The sequence below is a fragment of the Glycine max genome, chromosome 6, assembly GCF_000004515.6.
Source record: "Glycine max cultivar Williams 82 chromosome 6, Glycine_max_v4.0, whole genome shotgun sequence".
Classification (NCBI taxonomy): domain Eukaryota; kingdom Viridiplantae; phylum Streptophyta; class Magnoliopsida; order Fabales; family Fabaceae; genus Glycine; species Glycine max.
The window spans coordinates 7,006,599-7,022,364 of record NC_038242.2 but is presented as its reverse complement, the minus strand read 5'-3'; the positions used below and the strand labels follow the sequence as shown (position 1 = coordinate 7,022,364).

The following is a 15,766-nucleotide window of genomic DNA, read 5'->3' as shown; positions in this document are numbered from 1 at the left end:
AACAAAAATTGTTTTGTTAAAGTTCTAACTAATTCAAACATTCAAGTACTTTTCCAAGCCCCACTGGTTTTGACGTAGAAAAGTTTCACTCACTATAAGAGAGAAATTCAAACACCAAATTAGATCTTGGCTATATAATAAAGATAAGTTTTATTCTGGAATAGCCCCCAGATAGATTCAATCACAAGGGTATGACTCCCCAAAACCAAAAACTTCTAATCGATTAGCGTCTCTGAAATGCGCTTGGTCGATAGGTACGATATATCACCATTCATGCAGCCTAGTCGAGACACTCCAATTCATCTAAAGACCTTTGATATATTGATCAACCTTGATTCGATAAGTCTCAAATTATTTAATTCGCTCAATAATCTTTTAAGTGAAACAAACACCACGATAATGACGACACTAGTTTAATCACCCATATAAGTAGCTAAAGTATCCTCATATGCATTACTTATAATTCTTTGTCACATTATGCACAGGGGAAGTGACATAATCAACCTTAATATCAAATTTCTTTCGTACTAGCTTCTTCTCCATTCTAATATTTAATTCATTATTATTAGCTTAGAGGTTGGAGTCTTTACATGTATTACGACCTCCAATATCCGCCATGCTCAAATCATAAATGGAGTATGAGTTTATGTCTCATATCCACCTCAGATCACAGACTCTGATAAGTAAATGTGAGCAAACGCTTCGTTTTGTCAATATATTTTAATGATGCGAATTTGTTCTAATTTGTTTAAAGAAACAAATAATGAGTTGGTTGATGAGCACTAGCAGTGGATTTGTTCGTTTCCGTCTTTCCTTTTATTATTGAAGTCGGATATATCTTTGTAATTGGCTAGGATTGGAATCCATGCATGAGAAAGTTGTGGATCACACACCCCAGTAAAGAAAAAAAAATTATTTTCTTCCAAAAGAAAAGCGTAATCGCATCAAAAGGTCCTGCTCATTGATACATACGGGGCGTGATTAGCATAAGATGCAGTTCATTCTACATGCTGTAGAGTACGAAAGTGTATAGCAGGACAGGAACATAATGCTTTTTTTTTGAAGAAGATAGCACTATAATTACAACAAGATTTTATAACACTCTTTATCAGTCCTTATATCACTCATTTTTTATTTATAAAATAACGAAATTAAATGTTTTTTTAATCAAAGTAAAATAACAAAGAATAGATGTATGAATGAATGATTATAACATGTTAAGGTGGAGTACATACAATATAGTTACAGGTGCTGGGTGAGTATATATATATATATATATATATATATATATGCAGTGATGTTATTCTTTGATGAGGATTTGGTAGTGGAATGGGTATAAATTAAACGTAAAGCCTCTTTACCAAAGATGTTCACTTCTCCCAGCAATAGTACTTGACAGCAAGAACCTGTTTTTCATCATCAAGGCTTGTCACTGCTTCGCTTCCCCCCAAGTGATCCACTCAAACCCCATTCATTCCCATCTTATATACATCTCTTACACCCTTCTCCTTCCTTGCAACCTTTTTCACATTCAGCACAACCACACCCTTCTTTCTCTCTCAAAATGAACCACCCCTTCATCACCCTCTTCACTACCATCATACTCATCATCATTTCCACCACCAGAGCCTCCCTCTCCCTGAATCAGTCACAGTTTTTCTCTCTGATGAAGGACTCTCTCTCGGGGAAATACCCCACGAATTGGGACGCTGCAGGGGAAGTAGTACCAATATGCGGCTTCACCGGAGTCACCTGCAACACCAAAGGTGAAGTTATCAACCTCGACCTCTCAGGTTTGTCATCACTCTCTGGAAAGTTCCCACCAGATATATGCTCTTACCTCCCACAATTACGCGTTCTCCGCCTCGGCCACACCAGGCTCAAGTTCCCCATAGACACCATCCTCAACTGTTCCCACTTGGAAGAGCTTAACATGAACCACATGTCCTTAACCGGCACCCTCCCAGATTTTTCTTCCTTGAAAAAATCCATCAGGATTCTCGACTTGTCCTACAACAGCTTCACAGGCCAGTTCCCCATGTCGGTTTTCAACCTCACCAACCTCGAGGAGCTTAACTTCAACGAAAACGGAGGCTTCAATCTGTGGCAGTTACCTACGGATATCGACAGGTTGAAAAAACTTAAGTTTATGGTGCTCACAACGTGCATGGTGCATGGCCAAATCCCTGCCTCCATAGGGAACATAACATCCCTCATCGATCTTGAGCTGAGTGGGAATTTCCTCACGGGACAAATTCCCAAAGAGCTTGGTCAGCTGAAGAATTTACAGCAACTTGAGCTTTACTATAACTACCACCTCGTTGGGAACATACCAGAGGAGTTGGGGAACCTCACGGAGCTCGTGGATTTGGATATGTCGGTGAACAAGTTCACCGGGAGCATCCCTGCGTCGGTGTGCAAGCTTCCGAAGCTTCAAGTGTTGCAGCTCTACAACAACAGCCTCACCGGAGAAATCCCAGGTGAGATTGAAAACTCAACAGCTATGAGAATGTTGTCTCTCTACGACAACTTCCTCGTAGGACATGTTCCCGCGAAACTGGGACAGTTCTCTGGGATGGTGGTTCTTGATTTGTCGGAGAACAAGTTTTCTGGACCGTTGCCAACCGAGGTTTGCAAGGGAGGTACACTCGAGTACTTTCTCGTTCTTGATAACATGTTTTCTGGTGAGATACCACACAGTTATGCGAACTGCATGGTGCTGTTGAGGTTTAGAGTCAGCAACAACCGTTTGGAGGGGTCCATTCCCGCTGGACTCCTCGGTTTGCCACACGTTTCAATCATTGATTTGAGTAGCAACAACTTTACCGGTCCGGTTCCTGAGATTAACGGAAATTCTAGAAATTTATCTGAGCTGTTCCTCCAGAGGAACAAGATTTCAGGTGTCATAAATCCCACAATATCAAAAGCCATTAACTTGGTCAAGATTGATTTCAGCTATAACCTTTTGTCTGGTCCAATCCCTGCCGAAATTGGCAACCTCAGAAAGCTTAATTTGCTTATGTTGCAAGGGAACAAGCTGAGTTCTTCCATCCCCGGTTCACTATCTTCATTGGAGTCTCTCAACCTTCTTGATCTCTCCAATAATCTTTTAACTGGAAGCATCCCTGAAAGCCTCTCTGTGCTGTTACCAAACTCTATTAACTTCTCACACAACCTGCTTTCGGGTCCAATTCCTCCCAAACTGATCAAAGGGGGTTTGGTGGAAAGCTTTGCAGGGAATCCAGGTTTGTGTGTTTTACCTGTGTATGCTAATTCATCGGATCAAAAGTTTCCTATGTGTGCAAGTGCCCACTACAAGAGTAAGAAGATAAACACAATCTGGATAGCAGGGGTGTCAGTGGTTTTGATCTTTATTGGCTCTGCCTTGTTTCTCAAACGTTGGTGCAGCAAAGACACTGCTGCAGTCGAACATGAGGACACGCTGTCTTCTTCGTACTTCTATTATGATGTTAAGAGCTTCCACAAGATCTCTTTTGACCAAAGGGAGATAATTGAGTCCTTGGTGGACAAGAACATAATGGGACATGGAGGGTCTGGGACTGTGTACAAGATTGAGTTGAAGAGTGGTGATATTGTTGCAGTGAAGAGGCTGTGGAGTCACTCGTCGAAGGATTCGGCTCCGGAGGATCGGTTATTTGTGGACAAGGCATTGAAAGCAGAGGTGGAGACCCTGGGAAGCGTAAGACACAAGAACATTGTGAAACTGTACTGCTGCTTCTCAAGTTATGACTTCAGCTTGTTGGTTTATGAGTACATGCCAAATGGTAATCTTTGGGATTCCCTGCATAAAGGTTGGATCCTTTTGGATTGGCCTACTCGTTATAGAATTGCACTGGGGATTGCACAGGGTTTGGCATACCTCCATCATGATTTGCTTCTTCCTATTATCCACCGAGATATCAAGTCAACTAATATCCTGTTGGATGTTGATTACCAGCCCAAGGTTGCAGACTTTGGGATTGCCAAGGTTTTGCAAGCAAGAGGAGGGAAGGATTCCACAACAACTGTTATTGCAGGAACATATGGTTACTTAGCCCCAGGTAGTTTCTCTCACCAAAGTCAATTATAATCATCATTTAAATCTCAATAAAGAATTCGTTTAAGCGAATTACCATTATATGTTTTCCTTAAATGATAGAGTAAATAGTATAAAGTCAATTAATCCAAAATCATCAAGTATAATAACTATTAACTTTTATAATAATTTCCTAAAAAATCATACCTAACATGATTTTTGATCGGTTAAGTATACAACATTTTTTATATTCTATAGAAATTAAACTCCATGATAAAGGCTCAAGTATACTTTGACTATCAGCATTCAGGCTTTTGTGAAGCCAAAAGTACTGCTTTGATATCCTCATGGTACGCCTTTTTACAATGTAAATAATTGAGGTGCACGATATGAATGTTAAATATGTAAGTAGTACTTTGTACCATAAAAAACATAGGTGGTACTTGGGGGTTGGACAATTAGTCATGTTGGTAACTTCTCTATCATCTTTTGGTGTTTTATATGTTGAATATTTATTTGCACTTGCTTTCATGGCTGTCATAGAATTTGCATATTCATCAAGGGCCACCACCAAGTGCGATGTCTACAGTTTTGGGGTGATTTTGATGGAACTGTTAACTGGGAAGAAGCCCGTTGAGGCAGAATTTGGAGAAAACAGAAACATTGTTTTCTGGGTTTCCAACAAAGTAGAAGGCAAGGAAGGGGCTAGACCAAGTGAGGTATTAGATCCAAAGTTGTCGTGTTCATTCAAGGAAGACATGGTCAAAGTGTTGCGGATTGCTATTCGCTGCACCTACAAAGCCCCAACAAGTAGACCAACCATGAAGGAGGTTGTCCAGCTTCTGATTGAGGCAGAGCCACGAGGTTCCGATTCTTGCAAGTTGTCAACCAAAGATGTATCAAATGTCACCGTAATAAAGAAACCATACGAGTTATAATTATAATTATAATTTGAGTAGCTTAAAGAAAGGGTAAGAGGCAGCATATGACAACTAAGATAAGCAGTCTCTCTGGATGTAACTGAGAGACTCATTGTAGAGTAGAGAACAAATTAGTATAATCTTTTTTTTTTTTTCTAGACAAGTAGTTTGTAGATTCTATCTTTGACTATGTCTCTTCTCTCTATTGCTGCTCCCTTTTACTGTCTTTGAATTTTGACTTTTGTAAAAATTTGAAGTCAGATTGCTATCCAAGCTTTTCGGTAATATACAGTATCTATATTTTATAGGCCCACACTTGAAAGCATTTGCCAACTTGCTTTGTGGAATTTTGGTTTTTTTCCTCTTCCTATCAGCGCTTTTATTTTGAGCGATGCAAGATAGCTCCAATAAAAGGAGCATATGCTGTGAGCACTGGAAGGTTGTGATTCGCAAAGAGGCTCCTTTTTTATATATATTATTATATAAAAGAAAATCAAAATGGGTTCCAGATTCTGAATACAATATTATGGCATTATTTGTATGTGGAGGGGTCCCTTTTCCAAAGCTATCCACTGGAAAATAAAGATGAATGGAATGATTGATTGATGAGAGCATCTTGTTGCTATTTTAGCCAGTGAAAGAGAAGAAAGCAGCACCATTAAGCTTTTCCTTTTTTCCCCTTTAATCTTTTTCTAGGAGAGATTATTGTTTTGTTAGAATGAGGCCTTGGGGAATAGAGGCATCAACCATGTTTAACCGTAGGAAGTGAGCAACGAACCTCCACTTACAAGTTGAAAGTTGAATGCCCCCTTTGCCCTTTAATTTATTAAAAGGATTTTTTTTAAAAGTGACATTAGATTAATAAACCACTTTCCTAATTAATAAATAGAAACTTTCTAAACACCTCTCACTGCTAGGACAGTACAATCCTAAATTAAAGCTCAAACACTAGTATGCTAAGATACCAAGAAGAGGAAAAACCAATCAAAATCATAACAATATTTCAAGTATATATTGATACAACAAGATCATCATATTTATATAGGCTTCGTGTGGGTGTGAAAATCAGGAAGAAAAGAATAAGAAAAAAAACAATATAATGAAACCTTTATCATGCTCCAAAGGCAAAAGCTATAAGCAGCACAAAATCACTGGCACATGCAAAAATGCATGCAAAGTGAGTCACACGTGTGCGTACAATTATATGATTATGAAATATCTGTGTTTCTGTGCATTGATGTGCTTTATGAGTGGATGGCGGGGTCGCCCCTAGAAGAATGAGATTCACAAACGCAATATTTCTTTAGGCTTGGTGGAGAGGCCATAAAGCAAAAAAGTTAGAAGGTTCGATAAGAATAGTTTTTTTCTTACACCAAAAAAGACACAAGGCATCAACTTCCGAAGCATGCTTGACTGTGAGAAGAAGCTAAATTGAGGACAGGTATGTTCTCCTTAAGTACAAGAGGAACCTAACAACGGATTTCAGATGAGACACTCGGATACTCAGCAGCAGATTTAATAATCAATGCATATTCTATTTGATTTATGGACTATAACCCGTCACAAAGTCAGAAGTATATATATTCTAAATATCTACTCTTGTCTCGTCTCTTCTCATCAACAATCCCAAAAGGGTGGAATAGACTTTCACTGAATTAAACAGTCACTCAATAAAAAATAATTGATGTTTGTTAGAACAACATATATGTTCGTACAACAAGGAATTGTTAGAATATGAATTTAACTCCAATGCCTCGAGTGTAAAATGCCCAATTTCTGATAAAATTAATTAGCATCAACCGTGCATTACCAGACAAATCAAAATGATGCACTATAAAGGCAATAATTGTCAACCTGATCAGTAACACAAAAATATTACACACATGACATTATCTGTTAACATAATGAGTGTACCCCACAATGGTCTAAATTCCTAGTTAGTAAGACAAATCTAATAAGGGTTTAGCAGGAAATAATTTCAAGTTTCAATGGGTGATTGATCAATTTGTCATTGTTGACATCATTGGGAACATAGCCAACTTAGGCACTTCAGAATTTGTATATGTCAAGTGTGTGCTAACATCTTATCTTAGAGTAGAAAAAATTAGTGGCGCACCCACGTCTCGAGAGAGTTTAAAATGGGTCTAAAATAATTTCCCTATATCTTTTTATCCCAGTTGGAAAGTCTCAAAAATATACTAATGTTCACAGTGAGGGTTTTTTTTTCTTAAAAAAAAAGGAACAGTTTCTGGCACTTGTCAGGGATTGTCCTGTCCCGTGCTAAAAAAGGTCAAAACCTGCAAGGTACTATTGACGAAGATTTGCTCTCTATTACCAGGAAAAGGCATGCATGAAATGTTTTTGGCTGTTAGGATTAGGGCTCATTGAATCCCAAATATTGAGTACCTGAAGATGCTGTTCCTATTTGCTAATAATAGCCACTATAAGCATTAAGGAGGGGAACAGCATCTCTTTTTTTTTTTTTGTTTGATTTTATGAACAGTGCAGTCCCACGTCATTGGGCTTAATTAATTAGACTTCATAGCCCAACCTCCTCCTTAAGGTTTTAGGGCCCAGTACAGCTTTAAAAGTTTAATATTTTTCTGAAATTGAGATTTCTTCTTTCTTTTATTTATACACATATCATTGAAAATTATTAATTTTATAAGTTTTTAAATGAGATTAAACTTATAATATAATTTCTGTATATGATTAAATCAAAAGTTTTTTTAAGTCCTTTTATGAAAAATGAATATAAAAAGCCCAAAATAAAAAGGGATTTCACTATTTATAGATAATTTTTATTCATAAAAAAGCTCTCTCTATTACTTTTCCTACAGTAATAGTACAGTATTTTACTTGTTAAATTCTGTAATTTAAGATTCATTTAGATAAATAACTTAATGAGGTATTTATTTGATAAGTTTTTATTAAATAACAGTTCATTCATAAGTTTGATAGTAAAATTATGAAAATAAATTAAAAAAAAATATTGGTAAGCTTTTCCAGGAAGTTTATTAAAATAAACTCGTGCAATTTTTTTTAGTAGTCTAATTAAACTCTATCTTGATCCATCATATATCAAAATCAACTTCAATATTGTTCATTAGTTAACAACCATTAATGAAAAAGATGAAAGGTCTATGAGTCACTGCAGGACAAGAAATGAATTTCTGGCACTAGATGTTCACACGATTTTATCATATGAAAATTTGTATTTATTTGTTTATTTATAAACATCAAATAAATAAGGTTTTTTTCATAAGTAATTATGGACGTATACTACCAAACACATAAATCAAGTAACAGAAAATGCAATTGTACTAAAATTTGGTAAGAAAATCTTTATCACTCTTAATAATTTTACTCAAGTCAAATGAACAAAAATAACACAAATTGTAGCAAATAAAAATAAAAATAACTCAAACCAAAATGGAATTGTGAATGTCAACGAAGAGAAACCGTGTAACAATATCACATGAAAAAAAAAATATTAAAAAGTAAAATTAACCGAAACTTCGGGTTACAGATGTGAATATCGAGTTTGCGAAAGCCAACGAGAAGAGGAGATATAATCTGTCAAACTTCATATGATTCACACAAACATTAACATTTTCTTGAAAAAGAAAAATGATTTTTTGTGTGCTGTACATTTGTTAAATGTTATTGAACAGTAAAGCAGAATTTAATTTTTTTTTTCATTAAACTAGTATATATTTAGAACTGCAACATCCTCCTGCGTTTGGAATCTGGGCAACCAAAAAACAAAACTTGAAGGAGAACTAGTTCATGAATTAAATGCCGTTTTCGTAGACAGCATTATTGATACTTTATTTAAGTCGCTGTACGGCATAAATAATTTTTCACTTCTGGTCCACCAACATGCATATATACACACAAAGGAAAAAAAAATGCTACCGACAATCTTTGATATACTCTTTTTAATATATTTTTACTAAATAAAATTAATATGAATTCAGTTAACACTTTGGACACGCTTTTCATTTAGTGAGATTACGCCTAAAATTTACCAAATAATGGAAAAAATGCATTTAAAAGTATTGCTGCCATGTCTATAGTACAAAAATAAGACATTTGTATTGTTTCACAAAAATGAAAAATAAGGGAATGCATTTTAAAATAAAGCAATATTAGGAAGGAATGTAATACGCGAAGAACTTAAGAAATATAAAAGTAAATATTATACTTTAAAGTAATTGAAAAACAAGATACATATTTTGAGGTCTAATTAAATTGTATGAAAACAATTAGTGGAAGAAACACATTTAAGATAGAAAAATAATGAGAAGGGAACTCTTGAAGTTGATGTCAATGATGGACTGCAAAGATAAATGTGAATATTATTTCCATTGCAATATATTCCCGACAGAATTCAAATTGTTTAAAACCTTGGTTAATTTATTTATTTCTATATACTTTTACAGGAGATTGCAAAATATGGGAAATTTTTATATCGTTAATTGAATTTTTTTTTTTTTATGGAATGGAATCCATATTTGAAGAGATAGTGTAATCAAGTCAATATGGATGGACACTAGCTATAAGTGTACCACTCGAATCAGGTGGAAAAAATGCTACTTCAAAAATACCACAAAAAGATTATTGAATCCAATGGCAATAAATTTAATCTTGATGGTGACATTGGCTCCATTGGAAAACACTCAACCCAAAAAGAAAAGAAAAATGTCACAATATAAAGTGGCAAAGGATAAGAAGGAAAATAGAAATGCAATGACTATGAGAAAAGCTTTAGACCAATATTAAGCAATTGAAAGTCACGATGAGGGTAAAAGAGATGACGTTGCAGTCAAATTTGATGTCCATGAACAATATTTCGTGTCGGATTGCATTGAAACAATGAAAAGTCTAAGAGTATATAGTATATACTATATTGTGGTTTGAATTCTATACAAGTATGACTTACGGGGGTCATAAAAAAAAGTATGACTTATATAGGAAAAAAATGTAGTAATTAGTTTAAAATTTAAAATTTAGTTTTATGTTTGTTATTAACATGATAAACCCCGTGAACTTTTTTATTGACCTTTATATTTATGAATCTGAACTAATGATATAAAAGTGTATTTGTATTTTATGATGTGATAAATTCTTTATTTTCAAAGTCTTCAAATCAATAAACATGGAAGAAAAAATTAAAAGGGAAATGTGCAAAGTTCCATATAAAAAAAATGGTCTAATGACAACAGCTTGTGAGTAGCTGATTATTTAATGAAGTATTGGATTAATGTGTTCTCAATGTAATTGGGTTTGAATAACTCTTAATAGTCCAGGTGAAAGTTACAACTTCTTAGGGATGAAATCTCATGCTATATTAAAAATAGAAAATTATGGTATTGGTTAATATAATGATGTTTACATCTATAAGTAAATGGAATTGTTGTAATTACTTGCTATATTTCTTTGGAGTTGCGCATATAGTTAAACAAAACGAAGTATTCAAAATAATTTTGAAAAATTAAAAGAGATAGTAAGTAAGAAACTAATTGAAGATAATAAATCGAAGTATTTTACTATAGTTTAAATTTTTTAAAATAATAATTTCACCATTCAATTTTTTCTCATAAATTATTAAAATATTAAGAAAATGCTGTAAAAGAATACTATGATATTACTTATTAACTTTTAGGCCAATGCAGTAATTGATCAACTATTTGCAACAATTTGATGCGGTGATTATTATTATTATTATTTTTAAGCAGAGTTGGATATGAAGCTCTATATATATATATATATATATGTTAACTTATACTAGTACCGAAGAAGCCGTAAAAAAAAAAAAGAAACTTATACCGAAGAATTTCATTCAATGTATTCAACTGAAAATGTACAATTGGCAAAATATAAGCTCTATTAAATTGCTTTATTGTCAAATTTTGTAGTAGTACTACTATTTATTATATTGTTGTTATCGTTTAGTGGTGGGGGTGTAACATAGCGTTCAAGGCACCCAACAGAACATCAAACAAAACAGCTTTTATAAGTCTGTCATACATAAATATAGGAGGGGCGGCTATTTCATTTATTGTTACCGACACATTTATTAGTTATTTAAGTATTAATTAATTACATACATCTACCTTCTAACGTTTCTTTAAATGTAGCATCTATTTCATTTTTTTGCATGTTTAGCTGTGGAAGAAAAATATACGAAACTAGAACAAAAATGAAAAGATAGTTGTAACAAACAAATATACCATCATACCATGTGTCTGCCTTAGCAGTTTTCTTGACACCATTTTCTCCAACATTTTGCTTAGCTGTTTTGCCAAGTTCTGATCCCACCCCCAAAATTCAACAAAGTCAAGGAAAAATAAGACAATCATTTATTTGACTGGTTTGGAATAACTAACAAGTATCGAGAATATTACATATAAATATTTTATTAACTTAAGAAGAATTTAAATATCATAAACTTGAAAATATTTAAAATTATAAAACGTGTGCATATGTAGTTTAAATAAACAAATAATAAGAGCGTATTAAATTTAAGAAAAAATATAATTTTTTAAAAATTTAAACAATAAATTTAAGCGTATGAATAGTTTAGATTTGAGAAAATAATTACTCCCTAATATGAATAATAATTAAAAGAGATAAAAAAATAATTTAAAAAAAATAAATTGATTTAAAAAACAGCGAATATTGATTATTAGACGATAGTGAAATCGTATGTCATAAAGAGAAAGTACAATGAAAAATACCTTCATTTTTAAAATAAAGATTTAAATTTATAGTATAAGAATTAATAAATGGATACAACTTTTTCTTATACAAATAAATGGTTAAAACTCTGATAATATATCATAGGTGTTGCTGATACTATTTTGCAAACAAAATCAATATTTCATCTGAGAATTCAATGCTACTTCTAGTTGAATTAAAAGTAGTGGTTTGTTGAGATTAAAAAACTATTTTTGATTAAAGAACATCAAGATCGAGATTTAATTATATTACATCTAAATTTTATCGTAAATAAATATCGATTTCACATTTAACTACTTTTGCTAATCATGCAGATTATGATTATAATTGTATCAGTTTTTAGATTATTTAGTCTTTTAGACGTAATAATTCAATTTATTTAAATAAATATAAATAATATAATTATATTAGTATTATTATTATTAATTCTTCATACAATATTTTGAAATTATATACACGTTAGCTAATTTAGTTAGATGCTTAAGATTGGTGTCTTACATGTAAGTGTAAATTTATTAGTTTAGGATTATACTTATAATATTATGTAAAGGATTTCATTATAAGGTAATTCTTTAAATATGTTGTTTTCAGTCATTACAAACTTTTAAAAAGACCATCTTAAAAAAATGTTCATTTTCATAAATTAAAATAAGTCAGATTTGAGAATTTCGAAAAAAATATTAGATATAAGTGTTCTAATTAAAGTCTAATCTAATTTGTTCTTGTATAAAGGTCTAACTCACTTTTTTAGTTGATTAAATAGGATGGGTAAGTGTTATAAACTCTGGTGGTATATTCAATTTCTATTGGGTAAAAAAAAAAAGAACTTATTGTTAACTTATACTTATCAAAATTCAAAACTGACATATGTTAGGGTGGACATGACTAATGTGGATTTTTAAACTTTCCAGGTCAATTGAGAGTGACCTTTATTAAAAGTATAAGAAAGAAACTTGTAAAATAAATGACTCAAATGCTCAAGTAAATATAAAAAGAGGACAAATGTATGAGTATGTAAACACGTGTGTATATGTGTTCGGGGTGTATTGAAGGTTAAAAAAAACCTAATATTTATAATAGTGAAATAGAGCTGCGCATCCATGATTTAAGGTTTGTACATGTCTGATATTTATAGCTGGAGAAGCTGCAAATCCTTGTGCTAATCAAATTTTTCAAGGATCACAAATAAATAGGCGTTTTGATTAATTTTAGTACAAATTCAGTTTTAAGGTTCGTGCGTGTCTTTTATTTAAGGATTCTTTAATTTTTATTTACATAGTATAATTCAAGGATTACAAAAAATAACGCTTGTTAACATTATAATTCACCAAAACAAAATTGTTAACATTATTTAAAAAAGAGCTTGTCATTGTGTACGAAAGTTTTCACGCACGAATTGCACGAAGACATACATGTCAATAACATGTATATAATTACAACCCAACAGAATTCAAGAAATAATATAATTTTTTTAAAAAATAACCAATGGGCTCTTTTATATATTGTTTTATGAAAATATTTTTGTAATAACTAACATTTTCCTAAACAAAAAATAGCCGTCATTAAAATGCATAATGGTCATCGGGCTTGACAATGAACACGTTACAGGACCGGCCTCTGCCTCCCAAGCTGTTTAGCAATTGTGTTAAGAAGAATAAAAATGAAAACAGATAATTTATTTTTTTTACGATGGAAAGGAAAAGTGTAGTGTAAAATAAACCTTCATCAAATTTCATTTAATTTAAAATATATATTAAAATAAAAGTGTTTATTTCATAAGATCAAAACTCGGAATGAGAGGCATTTGAAAAAGAGAAAGATTATCAACACTATTATCTTTTCGATCTTTCGGTAATTGATTAGAACTGATTGAAAAAATATATTATTCAAAATATGATATTGCTAATGAGTTCTCTATTTTTATATCTTTATCTTAAAAGTAAAATATATCTTTATGTTATTTAATTTTAATTTTTATGGCCATACATTCACAGATTGTAAGTTGCGAAGAAAGAAGATTAGTGTGGGAAAAGATAACGACTCAGCCGAGGCATTAAGCAGGGCCACGAGAGGAGAGCTAGAAAAACCAAAAAGAGTTGCATAATAAAATGTTGGGGCAATGCAATAAAAGCTTAATGGATACAATTTGGGAAGCAAGTCAAAAATTCCTGTGACACTGCTCTCACGTCATTTCACGCTTTCACAGTCTAAATGGCCAAACAGCCACGATGTAGTAGTACTGTGCAACCCCAAAGTACCCCTCCCCTTACGCTATTCTATTGCCCTATCTCTTTTCTTTTCTAACACCGATGCAAATGGGTAAGCAGTAAATAAATTTATTTTTTAAAATTAAAAACCAGGTTAGTCACAGGACACCATAACCACTGTCAACACGACCAAAAATTTATATATTTAAAACCCAAAAAACAAACACAGCCAGAGAGAGAAAAATAAGGGGTAAAGTGGTGCATAGGAGAGACAAAACGGTGAGTATTACCAGAAAGAGGAACAAAGAGAAAGTTGAAAATGGCCTTTCACCGGCCATCCCCAAACCCAATAAACCTCAATGCCTGCATAAGTTGCCTCCTCCAACCAATCAAAGTTTCCATTTTGGACCCTCTCTCTTTCTCTCTCTAAATCCTTAGAGAGAACCCTCACAGTCACAGTGTGAAAGCGGCAAGGCCTGGCCTGGCTTGGCTTGGCTACCATTTTATTCTGATTCTGTTTTTGCTACAATGGAGGAGAATAACAACTACAACAACAACACGCTGCTTGTGCTTCCTTGTTCTTCTTCCACAACATCAATGACCCTTTTGCCCTTCCCCCCAAACAGGTACCTGTTCACCTCCTCTTTGTAAATCCAACCTCGTTTCCCTCCTTTCGTAGATGAGACATGGGCATGAGCAATACAATGTAGCTCTGTCTCCTCTTCCATTGCGTCCAAAAAGGCAGACAGGATGGAGCCAGGCATAATCCATATTTATATATTTATAACATAATCTTATAAATACTACCGCCTCTATATATTCTCTTTTCATTTATATTAATTTTGTTTCTCTTTTTGCCTTTTGTTTTCATCAAAAGCTGCTGCGACAGCAACAATACTACCCCCCCCCCCCCCCCCCCCCCCCCCCCCTTCTTTTCGGGGTCATTTTTATGGGTTTTTTTTTGTGCTACCCTGATGAGATTCAAAGGAAGAAAGAGGAGCATGTGATTCTTCATCGATCATGGGTTTTGATTAGTGCTACATTAGAATGAATTCCTAGGAGAGACAAGTGTATCGAGGATTTTTCACAATTTATTGACTTTCGCATGTGTATCTATCCTCTCTTTCGTTACTGATTATCATAATCATGAAGTATTTATGTTTTTCCTCCATTTTTTAATAGATTAAATTGTTTTTTTTTTTAATTATCTCCTTGTTCGTTTGAGTTGTCAATTTGTGACATTTGTTATCTCTGTGTTCTTGCATTTATGTTTTCTTTGGGAGGTGGAGAAAAACAACATTCTTGAATTGAATCCAATAAGGTTGAAACTTGAAACGATTTCGTGGAGCTCTGAACTAGTGAGATGTCACTGTTTTTTTTCTGATGTTCTGTGGGAAATGGTGGACGGGAAGAGGGAGAAATTAAAAAAAGAAAGAAGAAAATAAAATTGAGCAAATGTGGTCCAAGAATGTCAGGGAGCATTGTGTGGAGTTGAAATCTTTGGTCACTGTTTCCAACCTTTATTCCTCTTTACTGAAGCAGCAGTAGCTGCATGATTTGACTCTAGTGGGGCATGGTTTGTATATATGACAAGTTTGTGAATTTGTCTGACTATTGCAGTGAAAGGAGCAATGAGCATGCTCCTCCCCTTCGGTTCAGTAGTTTATGAGCACAATAACATGCTCATGAAAAGTGCAATGCAAGAGCTCATGAAGAAGAATCACTTGACTACAGTGTTTTGGCCAACACCTTGTGAAAGAAACTAAAAAGAGAAACCTTTCTTTAGCTGCTAACATTTTGAGTGAACTATTCAGTATTCACTATTACATTCACTCATCTTTTTGATTCATTTTATGTTC

At 33.5% G+C, this 15,766-nt stretch overlaps 1 protein-coding gene across 1 annotated transcript; it reads left to right on the top strand.

The window, feature by feature from the left end:
* The first annotated feature begins 1,308 nt into the window (after nucleotides 1-1,308).
* LOC100808284 (receptor protein-tyrosine kinase CEPR1) lies at nucleotides 1,309-5,269 on the top strand. The gene is made up of 2 exons (XM_003526469.5): nucleotides 1,309-4,061; nucleotides 4,580-5,269. The coding sequence occupies exons 1-2, from the start codon at nucleotides 1,565-1,567 to the stop codon at nucleotides 4,972-4,974; spliced, it is 2,892 nt and encodes a 963-aa protein (XP_003526517.1). The 5' UTR covers nucleotides 1,309-1,564; the 3' UTR covers nucleotides 4,975-5,269.
* The last annotated feature ends 10,497 nt before the right edge of the window (nucleotides 5,270-15,766 follow it).

What these genes read in the sequence shown, in the direction of transcription:
- LOC100808284 (XM_003526469.5), top strand. Translation starts at nt 1,565, where the DNA reads ATGAACCACCCCTTCATCACCCTCTTCACTACCATCATACTCATCATC. An exon ending in ATATGGTTACTTAGCCCCAG is followed by an intron (nt 4,062 to 4,579) that starts GTAGTTTCTCTC and finishes TGGCTGTCATAG; the next exon opens with AATTTGCATATTCATCAAGG.